This window comes from Girardinichthys multiradiatus, chromosome 17 (assembly GCF_021462225.1).
Source record: "Girardinichthys multiradiatus isolate DD_20200921_A chromosome 17, DD_fGirMul_XY1, whole genome shotgun sequence".
Classification (NCBI taxonomy): domain Eukaryota; kingdom Metazoa; phylum Chordata; class Actinopteri; order Cyprinodontiformes; family Goodeidae; genus Girardinichthys; species Girardinichthys multiradiatus.
The window spans coordinates 26,359,908-26,381,464 of record NC_061809.1 but is presented as its reverse complement, the minus strand read 5'-3'; the positions used below and the strand labels follow the sequence as shown (position 1 = coordinate 26,381,464).

General features: G+C 39.9%; 1 protein-coding gene across 2 annotated transcripts in view; it reads right to left on the bottom strand.

Annotated features, from left to right (window-relative positions):
• The window catches only part of LOC124883073 (leucine-rich repeat-containing G-protein coupled receptor 5-like), a 60,135-nt gene that overhangs the window by 13,546 nt on the left and 25,032 nt on the right, over positions 1-21,557 (bottom strand). For both annotated transcript variants that reach the window (XM_047389956.1, XM_047389955.1), the window contains exons 5-10: positions 15,910-16,125; positions 14,244-14,315; positions 6,684-6,752; positions 6,458-6,529; positions 6,189-6,260; positions 5,152-5,220 (exon numbers count right to left, since the gene is read on the bottom strand). In XM_047389956.1, coding sequence (XP_047245912.1) covers positions 5,152-5,220; positions 6,189-6,260; positions 6,458-6,529; positions 6,684-6,752; positions 14,244-14,315; positions 15,910-16,125 — 570 coding nt within the window. The remainder of the gene's footprint in view (positions 1-5,151; positions 5,221-6,188; positions 6,261-6,457; positions 6,530-6,683; positions 6,753-14,243; positions 14,316-15,909; positions 16,126-21,557) is intronic.

The following is a 21,557-nucleotide window of genomic DNA, read 5'->3' as shown; positions in this document are numbered from 1 at the left end:
AGCAAGACCTCCACTAGGCAAATCAGATCACAATCTTGTTTTTTTTCTGCTCCAAATATAAACACATTGTTCACCTGTAATAAAGAAAACAGTGAGAAGGTGGTCACAGGAAGCTGAAAAAGCCCTGCGAGGTTGTTTTGAGGCTACAGACTGGGACGCACTGTGCCAGCCACATAGAGAGGACATCAATGCCATGATTGAGTGTGTAACCGACTATAAAATCTTTGGTAAGGATAACACCATCCCCACCAGAACAGTGAGATGCTTCCCCAGTAACAAACCCTGGATCACCAGTGACCTGAAGGACCTGCTTAACCACAGAAAAACAGCCTTCAGGGAGGGAGACGGGGAATTATTGAGGAGTATACAGAAGCAACTTAAAGTCAAGATAAAAGACAGCAAGGAGGTGTACAGCTGATGCTCCCTTTGCCCTTCCACCTCTGTCAGGTAAGGAGTTAGCTGAAGAGACTGAGCCGGTATAAGGCTGCAGGTCCAGATGGTGTCAGCCATCGTGTCCTGAAGGCCTGTGCAGAGCAGCTCTGTGGGATTCTGCAGCACCTCTTCAACCTTAGCCTGACCCAGAAGAAGGTTCCGGTGTTGTGGAAGACCTCCTGTCTTGTTCCGGTACCAAAGAAAACTCACCCATCAGTTCTCAATGACTATAGACCTGTTGCCCTGACATCCCACATCATGAAGGTCCTAGAGAGGCTCCTGATGGCCCAGCTGAGTAAGCAAACAATAAACTATCAGGACCCCCTTCAGTTTGCTTATCACCGTGGAGTTGGAGTTGAAGATGCCTTCATACATCTGCTTCAACAAACCCACTGTCATCTGGACAAAGCCAGCAGCACTGTGAGGATCATATTCTTTGATTTCTCCATTTAACACAATTCAACTTGATTTGCTTTGTTAGAAACTCCAGGGCCCATTTTCACAAAGATCTCAGTGAGCCCTATTCATTATTTTTTCTATTATTTTCCCTCCTTACTAGAGGTGCACCTTTACCCTGTCCTGCTGCCAAAACTATTTAATTCCCCCCCAGGGGGATAATAAAGTTAATCTTATCTCTATATTAACAATTGTATGATTGTTATAGATGTTTATGTGCTCATCTACTCAACTCAACTGTTAGGGGGTGGATCCCTGCACCATGGAGCTGAATGTGTCTTCTAATTTCAGTGTATTGCATGGAGAATATCTCTCCTTTCTCTCTGTCTTTCCACCATCTTTTCTGCTTAAGACACATTTAGGCTCACTGAAAGTCTTCTCATTACTCTTGAAATTTGTTCACGTTAGGAGCACCTGTAAGGCCTAAGATGGTTCGTTAATAACTTTCATCTTATTGAGGAAAAATTCTAAGAAAAATCTTAGAATTCAAGAAATTCTAAGACTTTTCTTAGAATTACGTTACTAGGGGCTACTTTTAGTTTTAGGAATCGTTGTGAATACAGGCCCAGAAGGCTGAGGTGGAGGCCTCGACAATCTCCTGGATCAAAGACTACCTGACAAACAGACCACAGTTTGTGAGACTGAAGGGTTGTGAGTCTAACCAGGTAGTCAGCAGCACAGGAGCACCACAGGGGACGGTACTCTCACCATTCCTTTTCACTCTGTACACCTCAGACTTCCAGTACAAGACAGACTCCTGTCATCTGCAGAAATACTCGGATGATTCTGCAGTTGTGGGTGGATCAGAGATGGAGAAGAAGCTGAGTACAGGAAGGTGGTGGACCGCTTTGTGGCATGGTGTGGAAACAATCATCTCATCTCGACCATGAATAATACAATAGAGATGATTGTAGATTTTAAGAGAAACTGGAATAGGTCAAACACTGTTTGCATCATGGAATTGTACTTCATAAGGAAGCTTAGGACCTTCAATGTTTTCCAGCAAGATGCTGCATATCTTCTATAAGTCTGTTGTGGAAAGTGTGATCTCTTCTGCCATCATCTGCTGGGGAAGCAGCATCAGAGCCAGGGACTTAAAAAAGCTCAACAAGCTGATAAAGAAGGCTGGCTCTGTTCTGGGGACTCCTCTGGAACCTCTGGAGATCATTGTGGAAAGACGGATTCTTCATAAAATGAAGAACATTATGGAGAACTCTGAGCATCCTCTTCATGAGACTGTCCTTCAACAACAGAGTGTCTTCAGTCAGAGGCTTCTTCAGATCTGCTGTAAGACGGAGCGCTACAGGAGATCCTTCCTGCCCACAGCCATCAGCATCTACAATGTCTCTCTGAAGAAACCTGTACAGGTCCTTCTCAAAATATTAGCATATTGTGATAAAGTTAATTATTTTCCATAATGTCATGATGAAAATTTAACATTCATATATTTTAGATTCATTGCACACTAACTGAAATATTTCAGGTCTTTTATTGTCTTAATACGGATGATTTTGGCATACAGCTCATGAAAACCCAAAATTCCTATCTCACAAAATTAGCATATCATTAAAAGGGTCTCTAAACGATCTATGAACCTAATCATCTGAATCAACGAGTTAACTCTAAACACCTGCAAAAGATTCCTGAGGCCTTTAAAACTCCCAGCCTGGTTCATCACTCAAAACCCCAATCATGGGTAAGACTGCCGACCTGACTGCTGTCCAGAAGGCCACTATTGACACCCTCAAGCAAGAGGGTAAGACACAGAAAGAAATTTCTGAACGAATAGGCTGTTCCCAGAGTGCTGTATCAAGGCACCTCAGTGGGAAGTCTGTGGGAAGGAAAAAGTGTGGCAGAAAACGCTGCACAACGAGAAGAGGTGACCGGAACCTGAGGAAGATTGTGGAGAAGGGCCGATTCCAGACCTTGGGGGACCTGCGGAAGCAGTGGACTAAGTCTGGAGTAGAAACATCCAGAGCCACCGTGCACAGGCGTGTGCAGGAAATGGGCTACAGGTGCCGCATTCCCCAGGTCAAGCCACTTTTGAACCAGAAACAGCGGCAGAAGCGCCTGACCTGGGCTACAGAGAAGCAGCACTGGACTGTTGCTCAGTGGTCCAAAGTACTTTTTTTGGATGAAAGCAAATTCTGCATGTCATTCGGAAATCAAGGTGCCAGAGTCTGGAGGAAGACTGGGGAGAAGGAAATGCCAAAATGCCAGAAGTCCAGTGTCAAGTACCCACAGTCAGTGATGGTCTGGGGTGCCGTGTCAGCTGCTGGTGTTGGTCCACTGTGTTTTATCAAGGGCAGGGTCAATGCAGCTAGCTATTGGGAGATTTTGGAGCACTTCATGCTTCCATCTGCTGAAAAGCTTTATGGAGATGAAGATTTCATTTTTCAGCACGACCTGGCACCTGCTCACAGTGCCAAAACCACTGGTAAATGGTTTACTGACCATGGTATCACTGTGCTCAATTGGCCTGCCAACTCTCCTGACCTGAACCCCATAGAGAATCTGTGGGATATTGTGAAGAGAACGTTGAGAGACTCAAGACCCAACACTCTGGATGAGCTAAAGGCCGCTATCGAAGCATCCTGGGCCTCCATAAGACCTCAGCAGTGCCACAGGCTGATTGCCTCCATGCCACGCCGCATTGAAGCAGTCTTTTCTGCAAAAGGATTCCCGACCAAGTATTGAGTGCATAACTGTACATGATTATTTGAAGGTTGACGTTTTTTGTATTAAAAACACTTTTCTTTTATTGGTCGGATGAAATATGCTAATTTTGTGAGATAGGAATTTTGGGTTTTCATGAGCTGTATGCCAAAATCATCCGTATTAAGACAATAAAAGACCTGAAATATTTCAGTTAGTGTGCAATGAATCTAAAATATATGAATGTTAAATTTTCATCATGACATTATGGAAAATAATTAACTTTATCACAATATGCTAATATTTTGAGAAGGACCTGTATAATATGAGTAACAAGAACATTGAATTTCCCTTTGGGATCAATAAAGTATTTTTGAGTTGAATTGAAAACTTAATTTTGTTTTTTGTTTTTCTTTTAAACGTTGAGAGGTGACCTTTCTACTGTGCTTTGGATCATTGTCCTACTGCATAACCAAAGTGTGGCTGAGTTCTGGTTCCCATGGATCTGCCATGGTGGCCATTTTTGCCCAGTCTCTCATTCTTATTGCTGAATCAACTCTGACCTTAACTGAAGCAAGTGAAGCCTGCAGAGCTTTACATGTTGTTCTGGATTCTTTTGTGACACCCCTGGTTGAATAAGCTCTCGTAGTAATTTTGGTTGACCCTGGGAAGGGTCTCCTCTGTTGCAGGTTTCCTCCTATTTTTTCACCATGGTTCACTGGAGTCGCAAAGTCTTGAAAATAGCTTTTCCAACCCTTTCCAGACTGATAGATGTCAATAACTTTGTTTTTCTATTGATTTTGAATGTTTTTAGATTATGTTTTTTGAGATCTTTCAGCCATCAAAGAGGTTCTTTATAAATTATTACCTGCATATCAGGTAATAATCAGCCTTGGATTTGCCTAGTGAAATTGAGCTCAGCGTTCTAAAACATTTTGTTTAATTACAGTTAATTCAAAATTTAACAAAAGGGGGCAATTACTTTTCCCCAGAGGACCAGGCTGGTTTGGATAACCTTTTTCCTTACCAGAAATTATTATTTGAAAACTGCTTTTTGTATTTACTCTAGACCTTACTTTATCCAATTTTAAAATGAGTTTAAAAAAACATTTAAGTGTGACATTAAAGTAAAAACAAAAGAAATCTGTCACTGGAAAACACTTTTTCACAGCTCCTTTGATTGAACAAAATGAGCAATGATTGGATGAGACTGCGTCAGACTAGGGGCTGAAACACAGAAAAATGTCATTTTAAAGGTGGACAATGGAAAACTGTGGGATGGCTTGTTTGGCACCAATTTGTTTTTCCACCTACTGGTTACACTTGGACACATACCTCCTTCAGAAATGAATTTAGATGGAAAAATCCAAGAAAACAAACACTGTAAACGTGTTTGTTATGACATGGAAATTTGGCCCACATTTGGCTTTTTAATTTTTGGCCAAGAAGCAGAAAAATAAATGTACAGCCTGCCAGAAAGAATAATAACTGCAGTTTTTAATAACAACAGTTTGATTTGGGGTTCGGATCTGGAAACACACGGTGAAGGAGACTACAACAGCAAACAGCTATGAAACATTCCTCTGTGAGGGTGTGTGCACATCTTACAGGCTCTCCAGACTTTTGGTTCCCGTCAGATCTGGAAACTCTGTGAGTTCTGCTGCTCCGTGCAGAGATCTGGGAGAAAACCAGACAAAGTTCAAATTTTCGAGAAGCAGATTTACGCAGAGGAAACAGAAAATATTCTGGCCACCGTTCAGTTTCTGAGTTACATTCTCTGTGTAATTAGCACCCGATTTAATGAGGCTCAGGCTAAATACCGAGTCACCTTAAACTGACCTTTACTTTCCTTCTGTGAATGAATGAAAGCTCAGAACTTCAATGGGCTTCTCTGGCAGTGCAGAGAGGAATCATACTGTTAATACAACCTAGACTTTAAAAAGTGTTGATGCATCTTAAGCTTACATAAAGAAGATAACACCTGGATCACCAGAAATTCATCTGCAAGGCTTCAAGTTTAATGGCCAGTAGGGGGTGAATGGTGGATACTACCTAACAAAGTGTTGCACAACTTGTATTTACGAACATATTCCTTTAGTGTTTGAATGCACAACATAGAGAGAAATATTGCTTTTGTCTTGAATTGCTAATTGTAGCTAGCACCAAAATAATTAGCTAATTCCAGTAGTTTTCCAGCTTGCAATATATTGTGCTTGGGTGACATTCCCATAAACAGGGCTCCACGGTGGCCCAGCACTGTTGCCGTGCAGCAATAAGGTCCTGGATTTGAGTCCCAGCCTGGTGTCTTTCTGCATTAATTTGTATGTTCTCCCAGGGCATACATAGATTCTCTCTGGTTACTCCAGCCTTCCTTGTCATTCTGTTAGCAACAAGTCACATTCACAGTCTAAAGATAGATTAAATGTAGGCTAATGACTAAACATGTAACTTTTCATTTTCTAAAAGAAGTGTAATTTAATATTTAGCCTGGATAAGAACACCTAGTTTGCTATTTTATTTCTAAAAGTTAATTTAGCTGCTGAATGCTTAGGTGCATACATTAGCTTCCAAATGGCTAAAATGAGAACACATTGCAAAAAGCTAAAGTGTTTTAACTGATTCAGGTGATTGTGTGTTTTCCTCACAGTGTCCGAAGCTCCGGCAGGTTCTGAAAGGCCGACCGTCCCACAAATTGAATTGGATTATCATAGAAAAACCTGAAAAACAAAAAGGTTCTTTGTTTTATTAGGCGGAAAACAGAATAGAAAAATAAGGGAGGGGACGTTTTGGACTGAAAAGAGATGCTTTGGGTACAATTTTTAAATACATCCAGGTGAACAAGGATCAGATTTTACAATTGAACTAGGTTTAATCTAAATGTTTGGTAGGATTTGTCTGGGTCATTGGTACCTACAAGGAAATCAGTGAGGGGTTCCCAGTGAAGGCATGCTCTGGAATGGACTGGATGTTGTTGCTATGAAAACCCCTGAAGAGAGAGACAGAAGAAATTATATTTATCCTTTTTTCCAGTATAGATATCTTCCTTCGTAATGTTTCAAATAAGAGAACTTCGGAATTGGTGTTAACCTGAGATGTTTTTTCACACAAACAACTTTTTTAGCCAGAAAGTTCAGACTCACAGCTCTTTGAGGTGGCTCAGTGAGCGGATGGCCGTAGGAAACTCAACCAGGCTGTTGTAGTTTAAATCCCTGATAAAAAAGACAAGAAATATTTATGAGAAAACTGTTTCTGCTGTGAGGACACTAACATCTCGTCTTTGCTTTTATGTGTGGTGGATTAATCATAATGAATACAACTGATGTAACATTTTTTTCTAATGTTCTAAAAGCGTCATTCTATTTTATATCCCATTTTATCAACAATTAGGAAATTATTAAAGAAATTATTTATGCTACAACTATTTCTTTATAACCCATTAATAACAGGAATGGACCATTCAAGACTGGGAGTAGGTTCTCTAATGTGGATATCAGTTGTACACCCGGAAAAATACTTTGAACCAGTAATGTCAGCTCTGAAGCCAGAAACTCAGGAACCTGCAACACCTCCAATGATTTCCTTCGCCTGTTCTAAATTTAGACAAACGAACTTTGTGCTGGAAAAGTCCAAATATCTGGGAACAATGTTTGCATGCTCTTAACATACTTGAATAACAAAAGTATAAACTTTTTAAATCTGGGGATGGATTGGGAATTCTTGGGTCAAGCATTGTGTAATGTTCTTGGTACTCTGGCCTTGTAAATTTTTGTTAGATTGTATTTGTGTTCTGCTACAACAAGAGTTTGATTCTTCTGAGAGAGACAATAAAGGCTAATCTTTTCTCATCTTATCATTGTCTTGTTTTATTACCTCTGTATGGGGAATTATCTGCCACATGCAGATCCTACCAAATGGCCGCACTGTTGTCTTGCAGTAAGAAAGTCCTGTGTCGGAATCCTGACGTGGGGTCTTTCTGCATTGAGTTTGCGTTTTCTCCCTGTGCATATGTAGGTTATCTCTGGGTACTCCGGCTTCCTCCCAATGTCCAAAATCATAAATTAGATTAATTGGCTACTCTAAATTCCCATTAGGTATGAGTTGTTTGCCCTGTGTGTCTCTATGTTGCCCTGTGATGGACTGGTGACCTGTCCATGGTGTACCCCACCTCTCGCCTAATGACACAATGGGAGTTTTACAATATATGTGTGGCAAAAACCTTCTAAACCAAAGCATGAATTCTATACTTCAATGACTAGTTATGTTGCAAGAAATTAATCTCCAGAATGCCACCAGATCCTCATCAAATAAGCTTTGAGCTGATACACCAAATTTGTCTCTGGCATCCAAAGCAATGTCCTTCAGCCTGTACAACTTCTGGTAAACTTGAAGTGGCACCTTAATCTGAGCATTTTGTCCCTGGATCGCCTGTCTAATAAGTCAATCTGCCTGGGTAGAAGATTAAATTTATGAATTGATTGCTATACAGGTCCTTCTCAAAATATTAGCATATTGTGATAAAGTTCATTATTTTGCATAATGTAATGATGAAAATTTAACATTCATATATTTTAGATTCATTGCACACTAACTGAAATATTTCCGGTCTTTTATTGTCTTAATACGGATGATTTTGGCATACAGCTCATGAAAACCCAAAATTCCTATCTCACAAAATTAGCATATTTCATACGACCAATAAAAGAAAAGTGTTTTTAATACAAAAAACGTCAACCTTCAAATAATCATGTACAGTTATGCACTCAATACTTGGTCGGGAATCCTTTGGCAGAAATGACCGCTTCAATGCGGCGTGGCATGGAGGCAATCAGCCTGTGGCACTGCTGAGGTCTTATGGAGGCCCAGGATGCTTCGATAGCGGCCTTTAGCTCATCCAGAGTGTTGGGTCTTGAGTCTCTCAACGTTCTCTTCACAATATCCCACAGATTCTCTATGGGGTTCAGGTCAGGAGAGTTGGCAGGCCAATTGAGCACAGTGATACCATGGTCAGTAAACCATTTACCAGTGGTTTTGGCACTGTGAGCAGGTGCCAGGTCGTGCTGAAAAATGAAATCTTCATCTCCATAAAGCTTTTCAGCAGATGGAAGCATGAAGTGCTCCAAAATCTCCTGATAGCTAGCTGCATTGACCCTGCCCTTGATAAAACACAGTGGACCAACACCAGCAGCTGACTCGGCACCCCAGACCATCACTGACTGTGGGTACTTGACACTGGACTTCTGGCATTTTAGCATTTCCTTCTCCCCAGTCTTCCTCCAGACTCTGGCACCTTGATTTCCGAATGACATGCAGAATTTGCTTTCATCTGAAAAAAGTACTTTGGACCACTGAGCAACAGTCCAGTGCTGCTTCTCTGTAGCCCAGGTCAGGCGCTTCTGCCGCTGTTTCTGGTTCAAAAGTGGCTTGACCTGGGGAATGCGGCACCTGTAGCCCATTTCCTGCACACGCCTGTGCACGGTGGCTCTGGATGTTTCTACTCCAGACTCAGTCCACTGCTTCCGCAGGTCCCCCAAGGTCTGGAATCGGCCCTTCTCCACAATCTTCCTCAGGGTCCGGTCACCTCTTCTCGTTGTGCAGCGTTTTCTGCCACACTTTTTCCTTCCCACAGACTTCCCACTGAGGTGCCTTGATACAGCACTCTGGGAACAGCCTATTCGTTCAGAAATTTCTTTCTGTGTCTTACCCTCTTGCTTGAGGGTGTCAATAGTGGCCTTCTGGACAGCAGTCAGGTCGGCAGTCTTACCCATGATTGGGGTTTTGAGTGATGAACCAGGCTGGGAGTTTTAAAGGCCTCAGGAATCTTTTGCAGGTGTTTAGAGTTAACTCGTTGATTCAGATGATTAGGTTCATAGCTCGTTTAGAGACCCTTTTAATAATATGCTAATTTTGTGAGATAGGAATTTTGGGTTTTCATGAGCTGTATGCCAAAATCATCCGTATTAAGACAATAAAATACCTGAAATATTTCAGTTAGTGTGCAATGAATCTAAAATATATGAATGTTAAATTTTCATCATTACATTATGGAAAATAATGAACTTTATCACAATATGCTAATATTTTGAGAAGGACCTGTATATTGCTTTCCACATCTTGACTGGTGTGAGATTTTCAAGATGGGAACTCTGTAAGGTTGAAACACCACATCAGTACTTGTATCATCCACCTTACACTGGGAGTTTGATCTGTTTCCTGGTACAAGAGCTAAATTAAGGTAAAGTCAACTCTGCATTGGAAAAACAGATGGCTGTTGGCTCTAATATCAAATGAACATCTTTAGGATGTAGCGGAGTCGTGATTTAAGCTGAAAAAGTATTTCATGTGAATGTTTGGTTTTCCAACTTCATGTTTGGCTTTAATCTTTTTTTTTTATCTTTTGACTTTATCAAAGAAATATTTAACTGTCCCTCCTTCCTCCTCTCTTTTCTTTCATCACCAGTAGAGACTAGAGCATTCCTCCAGTCCACATGTGGCTTCAATTAGGTCTTCCCATCCATCTCTGGGATGCAGGTGGTTGTTCCACAGACACACAAATATTCTGTGTGTAGAATGAAGCTGCCACATTGTGAAAATACCATTAAACTGAAATTGTTTCAGTCTGGTTCTGAGCATGAGTCCATGTGTGTGTTCAGAGGATCACTGCTAACAACAATAGCTGGGCTGCGTTCTTTCCAAAGAGCTTTTAATAGAGGTTAGAGGGTTGGGATCGCAGACGTTTTAGAGTTTTGAAGAGATCCACAAACCATTTGAAGATCTACGCTTTCTTCACGTTTTATAGTAAGCTGATAAAATTTTACTGAATCAGGTGCAGGTGGGTTGGTAAGATACATTTATTTCTCTCATAGGCGCTACATTTGGAGGGGAATTCTGATTAATGCCAAAATTGGTTAAAAACAAATCAGATTCAGAGTTCATCTGTCATCTCTGCACGAGTCTCAGCCGTGAAGTTGGACTGTAAACTGAATTGAAGTGGACCAAATTTAATTGTTCTTTAGTTGACGTGCCATATTTTTTCAATATGGTGGCCTGAGAAGACGTTTGTTGTTTTGTTTTTTGTAAAATGCCTTGAGAAAACATGTGTTGTGAATTGGCTCTATATGAATAAATTTAATTGAATTGTTAATTTGCAGAGTTGCACGGTGGCGCAGTTGGTACTTGCAGCAAGAAGGCCTTGGTTTGACTCACGGTCTGTGGTCTTTCTGCATGGAGTTTGAATGTTCTCCCTGTGCATGCGTGGGTTCTCTCTGGGTACTCAGGATTCCTCGCACAGTCCAAAAATATTACTGTTTATTTAAGCGGCCTATGTGAATTGGCCTTAGGCATGAATAGGTGTGTGCATGGCTGTTTGTCCTGTGTTGCCCTGCTATGGAGCGGCGACCTGTCCAGGGTGTACCCCCGCCCCTTGCCCGTAGACTGCTGGAGATAGGCACCAGCTCCCCTGTGACCCTGTATGGAACAAGCGGGTATAGAAGATGGATGGATGATGGTTTGCGCTAAATAAATAAACATAATTATCCATGTTAGTTTAGACTTTTTACTTGAAAGACTTAACTGTTGATGATGACACTAATGAAGTTTATTTACTGTTTCCCTTTGTCTATCGCCTGGGTAACAGTGTTCTAGGGTGCAGGAAGGTATTAATTACATTGATAGATTGTGACGACACTTCCCAGTCCGATTGGGTAGAAATAGCAAGTATTAATATGTTTTGATCTAAACCACCATTCTGGCTCTGGCTGTATGTTTAGGGCGTTGTCCTGCTGGAAGCTGAACCTCCTACCAATCTCATCTGACCAGCGCACCTTCTTCCACATGTTTGTTGTGTCTCCTACATGGCTTGTGGCAAACAGCAAACAGGTCTTCTTATGGTTTTTTCTCTAAAACAGTTTCTTCCTATTTCTTTCTACATGACAGTTATACCCAAGTTTGTGTTAGTCTGTCGGATAAAAGCCCACAAAAGTAAAATGTTTGGGGCTGTCGTGTGACAACATTCATTTTATTTTCAGACTCCAGCTTCAGTTGCATTTTCACTTTCACTGTCGAATAAATTAGTTTATTCTCCTCCTGTCGCCTCCTGAGAAACATCTGCCGTTGAGTTCTGCTCACAGCCGAAATCAGAAGTTCTTAAGGTTGAAATAGAGCTGAACTGAAACGATTTAATTAATTAATTCTCGTTTCCATTTGCTTCCCTCCGTTTGTGTTTGTAGTTTTGGGTGAGCATCAGAGTGGGCTGTGGTTTATTGTTGCTGATTGTACAGGTATACAGCCTCCCGACTCAAACATAAACACATGTGTGCATAATTCAGATTAGCGTAGAGTCCGGGCCACACACAGAGTCGACTCAATGCACATTTGTTTTCAAGTATTTCCAAATGAAGGCAGCAAAGTGTTTAAACCTGCTTCGCTGGCCTGACTGAGAAAACAGAAACATTTCTGTACACACACGCATTCCTCAGACGACACACAGAAATACAGTAAATCATGCACGCACGCTCATTTATATTCCTGCTCCTCAGTTATTTTCTGTAAATACTCCCTACAACAAGTAATTATTTGATTTGGAAAAGAAAAACACACGCATGATGATATCAATCAGCAAATTATCCGTGTGATTTAGTGATTTATTTTCTTTCTTTTTCATCGGTAAAGCCGTTGCTATTCTGTGTTTGATGACAACAAGAAGCAAACCAGGCCATAAATTCACTTTTACAGTAATGATGCCTGCATAAATAAAGAAATAAACCAATGTTTGGAGTTCAAGAAGAAATCCAATCTCCTAGAGTGGATCTTTTGTTGATGGTAAATTAGCTCGTGTCCTCCCACTCCTTTGAATCAGTTCATTGTATTAGATATTCATAATATATAGATAAAATATCTGCCCATTTCATCAAGAACTACCAGGTTATATTTGGACTGTGCGAGGAAGCTGGAGTACCCAGAGAGAACCCATTAATGCATGCATGAGGAGAACATGTAAACTAGAGAAAGCCCAGATTTGAACCAAGGACCTTCTTGCTGCAAACCAATAGTGCTACCAACTCAGCCACCATGCTTATTTATCACACAGGTTCGTTTGATGACTCTATCCTTCATCGTTGTTACCGGTGATTTATATATTGAGTTGCAGCTATTCTGTTTTATCATTGAGGAGCTTCTTTTTGATTCTGTTTTTATTTTTGTTTCATTATGTTACTTCTTAAGCACCATTAAAATATTCCTCTGAAACGTTTTCTCAAAACAAAGTTTGTAGAAAAATTTTACAAGCATGTTATTTGCAAATTTAGGAGTGAGTACATTTATTTTCAAATGGGAAAGACCAGAGAACATACTGGACCAAAATACAAAGAATGATCTGTGCCATCTTCGTCAGTTAGGAAATGGTTTCTAGAAACTAGCTGCTCCATCAAGTCTCCAAAGCAACTGTTAGGCCTGATCTTCAAGCAGAACAGATGTTTGGAAGGTATTCCAGGAAAAGTCTTTCTTTCATCCTACCATCACAAACGTAAACGAGTAGAGCAGTGTTTTCCAACCCTGGTCCTCAAGGCACACTGCCTTGGATGTTTTAGATGTTTCCCTTCTTCAATACTCACGATTTCATTTAATGGCTGATTAACAAGCTTCTGCTGAACTACAACCATCTTAATCAGATGTGTTAAACCAGAGAAACATCTAAAAGCGTGCCTTAAGGACCAGGAAAACACTGCTCTACACGTTTAAGTTTGTGATGGGAGGATGAAAGAAAGCACTGGTGGCGGGTAAATAAAGTACTCCTTAATTAAAGGATTTTTTTTTCCCCAAGCCTTTGGGTAAATGTACTCAAATCAATGCATGAGAATATAATACTGTAATACATCAAAAGTTGTTTGCAAATAGCAAATTTGATTTGAGCTCAGATATTTTCTCTGGGTTGGAAATCCATGGAATTCTATTTCTAGGAAAAAATTACAATATTTGCTTTGGCTAAAAAATGGAGACACAAGGAAAAATTGAAGGTCCTGAACATGGTTGCAAAAAGCAACAAATTCCTGATCAGTTGCCCCAACTCTGCTGACCTTTTATTTAATTTATATTTGATCAGATTTTAATTGTATTATGAGGTGTTTTTCATCTCCGGCCACATTAGTTTTGCTCCTAATATTACCAACCTGAACTTTGGTTAAATTCAGCAGGTTTCCTCTGTTCCTGATTCAGTCTGTCTTCTTTTTTTGGGATTTTGTTTTATCTTTTATCCCTTTGCAGGAGGTTATCTAAAATATTTCTCCACCTTCCTGCTGTTGTCTGTATCAAAGTCCTTCACTGTCAAAATGTTCTCAGATATTTCTTCAGTTACAAAATGAATGGAAAAACAGAAAATTAACACTTAATTTAGAACAATATTAACAGGATCGACTCCATATATTGAAATATTCTGACCAGTTTAAAGACAAGGTGGGTGTTCTGGGTGTTTTTTTTTTTCTTTTGTAGTTTTATTTTCTTGACTCATTTCTGTTTTGTTATTAAGGTTTTCTTAAGCAAAGCTCCCTGGGTTGGACATGAACCTGAAGAAGACCCACAGAGATAAAAGCAATCTACATCTGTCCACCAGAAATTGTTTCAGAACAAAAATCTGCCTCAATGACCCTGAATTAACCTTCACTGCTTGGACTCCTCATCAGAAACAAAACACACACATGGAAACTCACAGCGTCTCCACACTGTGGAGTCCGTGGAAGCAGTTGGTGCCCATGGAAACGATCCTATTGTTGTTGAGATGCCTGCGGAGAGAGTGAGAGAAACTGATGGACTAATGAAGCGTACAAAGAGTGTGTATGTGTCTTTTTAAAAGGGGCCCTGAGGCCTCTCAAGAAGGTTTTTTCCTTTTGGTAATTTCATGCAAATTAGCTTCAAACCGATTGGACAAAAGAAATGACAGCGGACTTCAATGACGCCGCTCTGAATGCCGTCACACGGACACAAACGGGGAGTCTGCATGTTATTAAAGAGCTAACATGGACAAACAGGGATTGGTTGCTGCAACTCACAACAAAACCCAACAGAAACGTCTAATTCATTTCCATCAATATAAAGTGTGGCAGCTGGATTTAAACCAAAATTATTGTTATATCTAATAATTTAGTTATTTAGTCATATTTTATATTCTGTACAGCAAATATCCGATAGGTGAATCTGTACAAAGTTTATTTAATTAACTAATAGATTACAAACACAGAAATATACTTCAACCATTCATTTTTATTTTGCATGAATTAATTCATGTACAGTACATGAAAATACTGTTAAGTAGGACCATATTTTTCTATAAAATTCTATTTTTATTGCTCTAATGTAGTATTCAAAATTTTTGAGAAACTAAATTTTGGCGTTTTATTAGCTGTAAAAAGCTTTATAAAGACAAACAAATAATTGAAATACATTGTTCTGTTTGTAAAGACATGACTTTCACTTTTTAAATTTAATTTTTTTTAAATTAACTTTTCATTGATATTCTACTTTCTTCAGATGCCCCAGAATAAACTTAACAATAAGAATTAATTTGCCAAACCTTTTTGTTTAGGTTTATCAACCATAAACATGATATGGACTCAACACAAACCAATTGTTTTTTACTATTTGCAGAGGATAGCATCCTAGCTTTAGCATGCAACATATACCCAGACCCTGTTACTGCTGTCCCCATCACAGAATCCCTCTGGAAACTAGGAGTGGACATTGCAGGAGCCCAAGTTCAGAGAAATGACACCAAAACCCAAGAGTTTTATCTCATGCTGCACAGGTGGCCTCAGTTAGCATGTTTAATGTTAAGTTTCATCAAAAAAGGATGGCTCGTTTGGATGGGTTGGAAGTCTCTTCTCTCTACAAACAATACAGCAGGATGACTTGATGTAATATAATGTTAATATCGCATTTAACCACAAACTTCTCATAACCAGTTGTTAAGCACGATGTTGGAGGAGTCATAATTGGGGCTTGATTTTCAGCCGCCTGGACAAGGGAACGTTCTGTCAACCATGAACTCCTTATTACAAGGATTTCTAAAGACAGATGTGAGATTAACTATCCAACAGGACCAAACTGGGTCATCAACAGGAAAATGATCCCAAACACAATAGCAGATCTACAATAGAATGACTGAAAAAGAAAAGAAGTGTCGCAATGGACCAGTCAAAGTCCAGACGACAATAAACTGAAAAAACTCCATTTCTAGTTTTTAATGTAACTTTTTTCTTTCCAAATAAATGCATTTCTGTTAGTCCAAAAGCAGCTGCTACAGACACAATCAATGTCTGTAAAATAAAGCACAGACTTTCTCATTTTATTCTCTATTCACTGTGTTTTTTGTGTACGTACAGCACCACCAGGCGACCCAACTTGCTGAATGCGTGGTCGGGGATGTGAGTGATGTGGTTGAGGGCGAGCGTCATGGCTTGCAGGGTCGGCAGCTCTGCGAGAGCCTTAACTGGGACTTCTGTCAGAGAGTTATCATCCAACCAGAGGTGGCGAAGGGAACGCAGCCCAGAGAAACAGCCTGGTGGAACGCTGAAGATATGATTGGCATCCAGGCGACTATGAAGAAACACACGATCAGATAGGCATTAGGAAACTTCTGGTTAACCCTTGGCAGATCTTCATAAAGGTATCTCTGAGTAGTTTGAGGAATGTTGGATTGTGTCCATATATCTCAGCAAGGATTGGATTTTAACTGCTATCCAAGTCCAAAGTCAAATAAGAGATGCTATTTAAAGTGTTTGCACGAACAAACAACGGATGTACCTTTTAAAGCCCTCTTAGAAGAGGTCTGTGCTCACAAACAACACAAAATGAAAGACAGCTAAATCTGAAGTAGCTTAAGAGGAAAATTAGGCATCAAGTGTTTGACCAGCAGTGGAGGAATGATCGGTTGGCTGCTTGAGAGCCTCTCAACCAGCCAGCAGGCTCTCAGGTCCAACCAAGGCATTTTAATTGGCACAAACTTATTGTGCAGTGTGTTTAAGGAGCATTCTTATTCAAGAGGGAAGTAAAGTATTTAATATATATTTACAAACTCAACAAAGTTCTTCCTTTGGTCTTATTTAGCAGATGAATATTTTCAGGGCAGACGTTTTTCTAAGAAAATCTATCTTTTTGTTCCTTTTTGTATTGGAAAAGGCAAAGAGCTTCAGAATATTATGGAGTGCTTTATTTATCAACAGAACTTTAAGAATTCGTATTTATTCTTCTAGACCAGATGAACTGAATGTTCCATAAAACTTTACCTACAGGAATACTTAAAGCCTTATATGTTGTATGTTACAGAGTTAAAACATAATAAAACAAAATAAAATAATTACAAGCGGCATTTAGAGCAATAAATGGCAAATCTGAGTAAATGTTTCAGTCTAAAAAAATTGTTTGCAGACCATTTAGATTTCCAGCAACACTGGAAAGTGGTAAAACTTGTGGATTTTCTTTGCATTTTAGTTTTTTAAAAAGAAAATAAAGCAAACTTTTACCTACCAATATCCATTGTAAGAAAGAGCAAAACCGTTTATTAAAATTTGCCCATTAATGTTTTACCACAGCCCTTTGTAGCCGGTGAGACTAAGAATTATAGCCAAGGGCTTACCTGAAACCTGGGTGTAGGCCCTATTTTAGGATACAGGTATGATATATTTCAGAGCTTTTATTTCATAAATATTATCAGTGAAAGGAGTTGTGGTTAAGAATCAAATACTTCTAATGTTCAGCCAGTTGCCTCTCTTTATTAATCTGGTGGTGCCTCTAAGGTTTATATAAAAACCAACAAGTCTTTCATTAGGCTGTCTTACAGAAACATGCTTGTGGAGAGCTTTGTGTCTGTTTGAGTGACCATCCTCACAATGGCTCCTCTGTTGGGCCACAAAGAGAGGAGAAGGATGGGACTTCACATAATCACCCATCAGATAAGTTAGAGACTTTAGTCCTAAATACATCTCCATTCTTAAACCCTTTTTTGAACACACACACACGCGCGCACACACACACACACACACACACACACACACACACACACACACACATACACACACACACACACACACAGACACACACACACACACACACACATACACACACACACACACACACACACACACACACACACACACACACACACACACACACACACACACGCACACACACACACGCACACACACACACGCACACACACACATGGGTACAGTTTCAGTATAATTACTGTGTATCATCAGGCTGAGAGTACACAATGCCTGCACCACATACGTTATCATGTGTGTGTGTGGGGGGGATCCTTTCCAGCAGAGTAAAATGAAACTAAAGGACGAGTTTGTATGAGTTAAATTTAAAGGACACAGATATTTCTATGCAATGTCTGGAGCTAACTGTTCTAAGAGATGGTTCTGTTGATTGACCATAGTCCTAAAGCAAAAGTTAATGAATCCTGCTGTCCGGTAGAAAATCAGAAAGGAGAAAGTCCAGCTAAAGCGCACTTGAAATACGCAGCAGGACAGTAATCCAAAACACAAGCAAGCCCACCACAGCAAGTCCATGTCTGAATTAATCAAAAAGAATTGGGCTAGTCCACGTCTGGACTTAAAGTGGATCTAGTGGAGTGAGATGGTTTTATACCTGAATGCGTGGCTGTGATGTAGACATGTACCAAGCTGTACCGTTTGGATCAATTGGAAAATTCAACTGCAGGAGCCACCATTCAACCTAAAGAGAGCAACACTGAGACGGTTTTAGGACAAATATTGCAGAATTGGACGCGGCGCTGGTGGTGTAGGGGTTAAACGCGCAACCATGTGCAGAGGCTTTGGTCCTTGATGCGGCTGTCCCGGGTTTCAGTCCCGGACCCGGCGACCTTTGCCGAATGTCTCCCCCTCTCTTTGCCCTCTTTCCTGTCTACCTAAGGTCGGAAAATGAAAAATAAAAGGCCTCTAGTGCCATTAAAAAAACACACACACACATATATATATATATATATATATATATATATATATATATATATATATATATATATGTATATATATGTGTAAATATACATATACACTACTCAAAACTTCTGTTTCTTGTTTTGTACCGTCCACCAGGCCCTTATTGTCAATTTTTATATCAGTTTTCAGACCTTTTATCTGATTTAGTGTTAAATACACATACGGTTATTATAGTGGGGGATTTTAACATTCATGTTGACACTGAAAGTGATAGCCTAAATATAGCCTTTAATGCTATCTTAGACTCAATTGGCTTTGCTCAAAACATTAACAAATCTACCCACCTTTGTCTTCATTCTCTGGACCTTGTGCTGACATATGGCATTGAGTGTAAAGACATAACAATATTCTCTCATAACCCTGTCCTGTCTGACCATTTCTTAATAATCTTTGAGATTAATTTAACTGAGTACTCCACACCTGAAAGAAAATTTCATTATAGTAGATCATTATCAGACGATGCTGTAACAACCTTTAAAGAATCTGTTCTACTTTTAATTTTCTCATTATTACTGAAAAGCACAGTGGAGGGCAATAATTCTGTTTCATCCCTTTCACAAATTGATTCTTTTGTTCATAGTGTTTCTTCATCATTGCGTGATGCATTAGACAATGCAGCCCCCTTGAAAAAGAAGGTAATTATTCATAGGAGGCAGGCTCCTTGGTTTAATTTAGATCTACGTACTTTAAAGCACAATGTTAGAGAAAATGTTGGAGAACAAATGGCGCTCTTCTCACCTAGAGGACTTGTACTTAATCTGGAAAAATAGCCTACTGTTGTATAAAAAGACACTTCGCCAAGCCAGAACAGCTTATTTCTCATCATTAATAGAAGAGAACAAGAATAATCCTAGGTTTCTCTTTAGTACAGTTGCTAAACTTACATAGTCATAGCTCTGTTGAGCCATCCATTCCCTTAGCTCTTAGCAGTCATGACTTTATGGGATTCTTCTTAAATAAAATTGATTCTATTAAAAAGAAAATCTTTGACATACTCCCGAAGATGATTACTTCATCCTCAGCAAGTGAGACAACATTGGAAATAACTGCAGAACCTGATTTGTGTTTGGACTGTTTTGATCCTGTGGAGCTTCCTGAGTTATCAGAAATATTAGCTTCATCTAAACCTTCAACTTGTATGTTAGACCCAATCCCAACCAAATTATTTAAGGAAGTGTTCCCTCTGAATACCAGCCCCATTTTAGATATGGTTAATCTATCTTTAGTAAATGGATATGTACCACAAGCTTTTAAAGTAGCTGTAATTAAACCTTTACTTAAGAAAACTTCACTTGATCAAGATGACTTGAAAAATTACAGACCTATATCCAATCTTCCATTCTTATCTAAAATTCTTGAGAAAATAGTTGCTAATCAAATGTGTGATAATTTACACAGCAATGACCTGTTTGAAGAGTTTCAGTCAGGTTTCAGAGCTCATCATAGCACTGAAACAGCTCTGCTGAAAGTCACTAATGATATTCGTATGGCCTCAGATAATGGACTTGTGTCTGTACTGGTTCTGTTAGATCTCAGTGCTGCATTTGATCCAGTCAACCATAATATTCTCTTAAAAAGGCTGGAATATGCTGTAGGGATCAGGGGAACAGCGCTAGGCTGGTTTAAATCTTATCTGTCTGACAGATTCCAATTTGTTCATGTAAATGATAAATCATCTTTAAACTACAGGGTTAATTGTGGAGTACCACAGGGTTCAGTACTTGGGCCAATTCTCTTTACTATATATATGCTTCCAATAGGTCAAATTATCAGGCAGCATAGGATACATTTTCACTGTTACGCTGATGATACTCAGCTTTATTTATCCAAATAAAGCCCTTAATGATCTAGCTCCATCATACATCAGAGATCTGATGGTTCCATATGTTCCTAACAGAGCACTTTGTTCTCAGACTGTAGGTTTACTGGTGGTTCCTAGAGTCTCTAGAAGTAGAATGGGAGGCAGATCCTTTAGTTATCAGGCTCCTCTCCTGTGGAACCAGCTCCCAGTTTTAGTCCGTGAGGCAGACACCCTGTCTACTTTTAAGGCTAGGCTTAAAACGTTCCTTTTTGATAAAGCTTATAGTTAGAGTGGCTTAGGTTATCAGGGAAGGAGCCTTCCTCCTTCCCTGTTGGTTGGAGTAAGGGGGAGTCAGGTTTAGCCTAAACCGGCTCAGTTATAGTTGAGGTGCAAACACACCCTCCATTTCTGCTACCTGTATGACCCCTTCTCTTTTCCAATGGTTATAATCAGTCTGACAGAGAGAGGTATCCCAATCCTTGTGGTTTTTAGTATAACATCAGTGGGACCCTTTGTGGGGTTCCTTGAGACAACATTGTTGTAAATAAGTGCCGTTTAACTAAATAATCTGAACTGAAACTATCTGTGTAGTTATGCTGCTATAGGCTTAGGCTGCTGGAGGACATAACGACCACTTTCACCCTCTTCGCTACATTCTCACACTACTCTCCAATTTTGCATTATTTGCTGTTATTTCAGCTTTTAACTTTGTTCTCTCTTTTCTCTTCCTAGAAACTACACCTGGCCTGACTCTGTGTCTACCTGTGACACCTTTCTGGAGAGGGGCATCGTCCAAGCTTCTGCTGGCAACAACTTAATGCTCACCATCTACCGATGATCCACATGGCCCTGTCTTTCAGTGTTTAACCCTTTCTCTCTCCTAGACATGGCTACTGACTGAGCTTCTACTGTGACTAACTCTATGTGCTCTCTTTCAGACTCTAACCTTGAAAACTGGCTCAGAGTTTATCTGTTCTTTCTTTCTAGATGAAACGACTAAAGGAGCTACATCCATTAACATTTACTTTTCCTTCCCATAGAAAGTACTCCTGGACCAGTGCTTCTTTGTCCTTTTTGTGTCTTTGCTCTGTTCTCTCAAACCCCCAGTCGGTCGTGGCAGATGGCCGCTCACACTGAGCCTGGTTCTGCTAGAAGTTTCTTCCTGTTAAAAGGGAGTTTTTCCTCTCCACTGTCGCTACATGCAT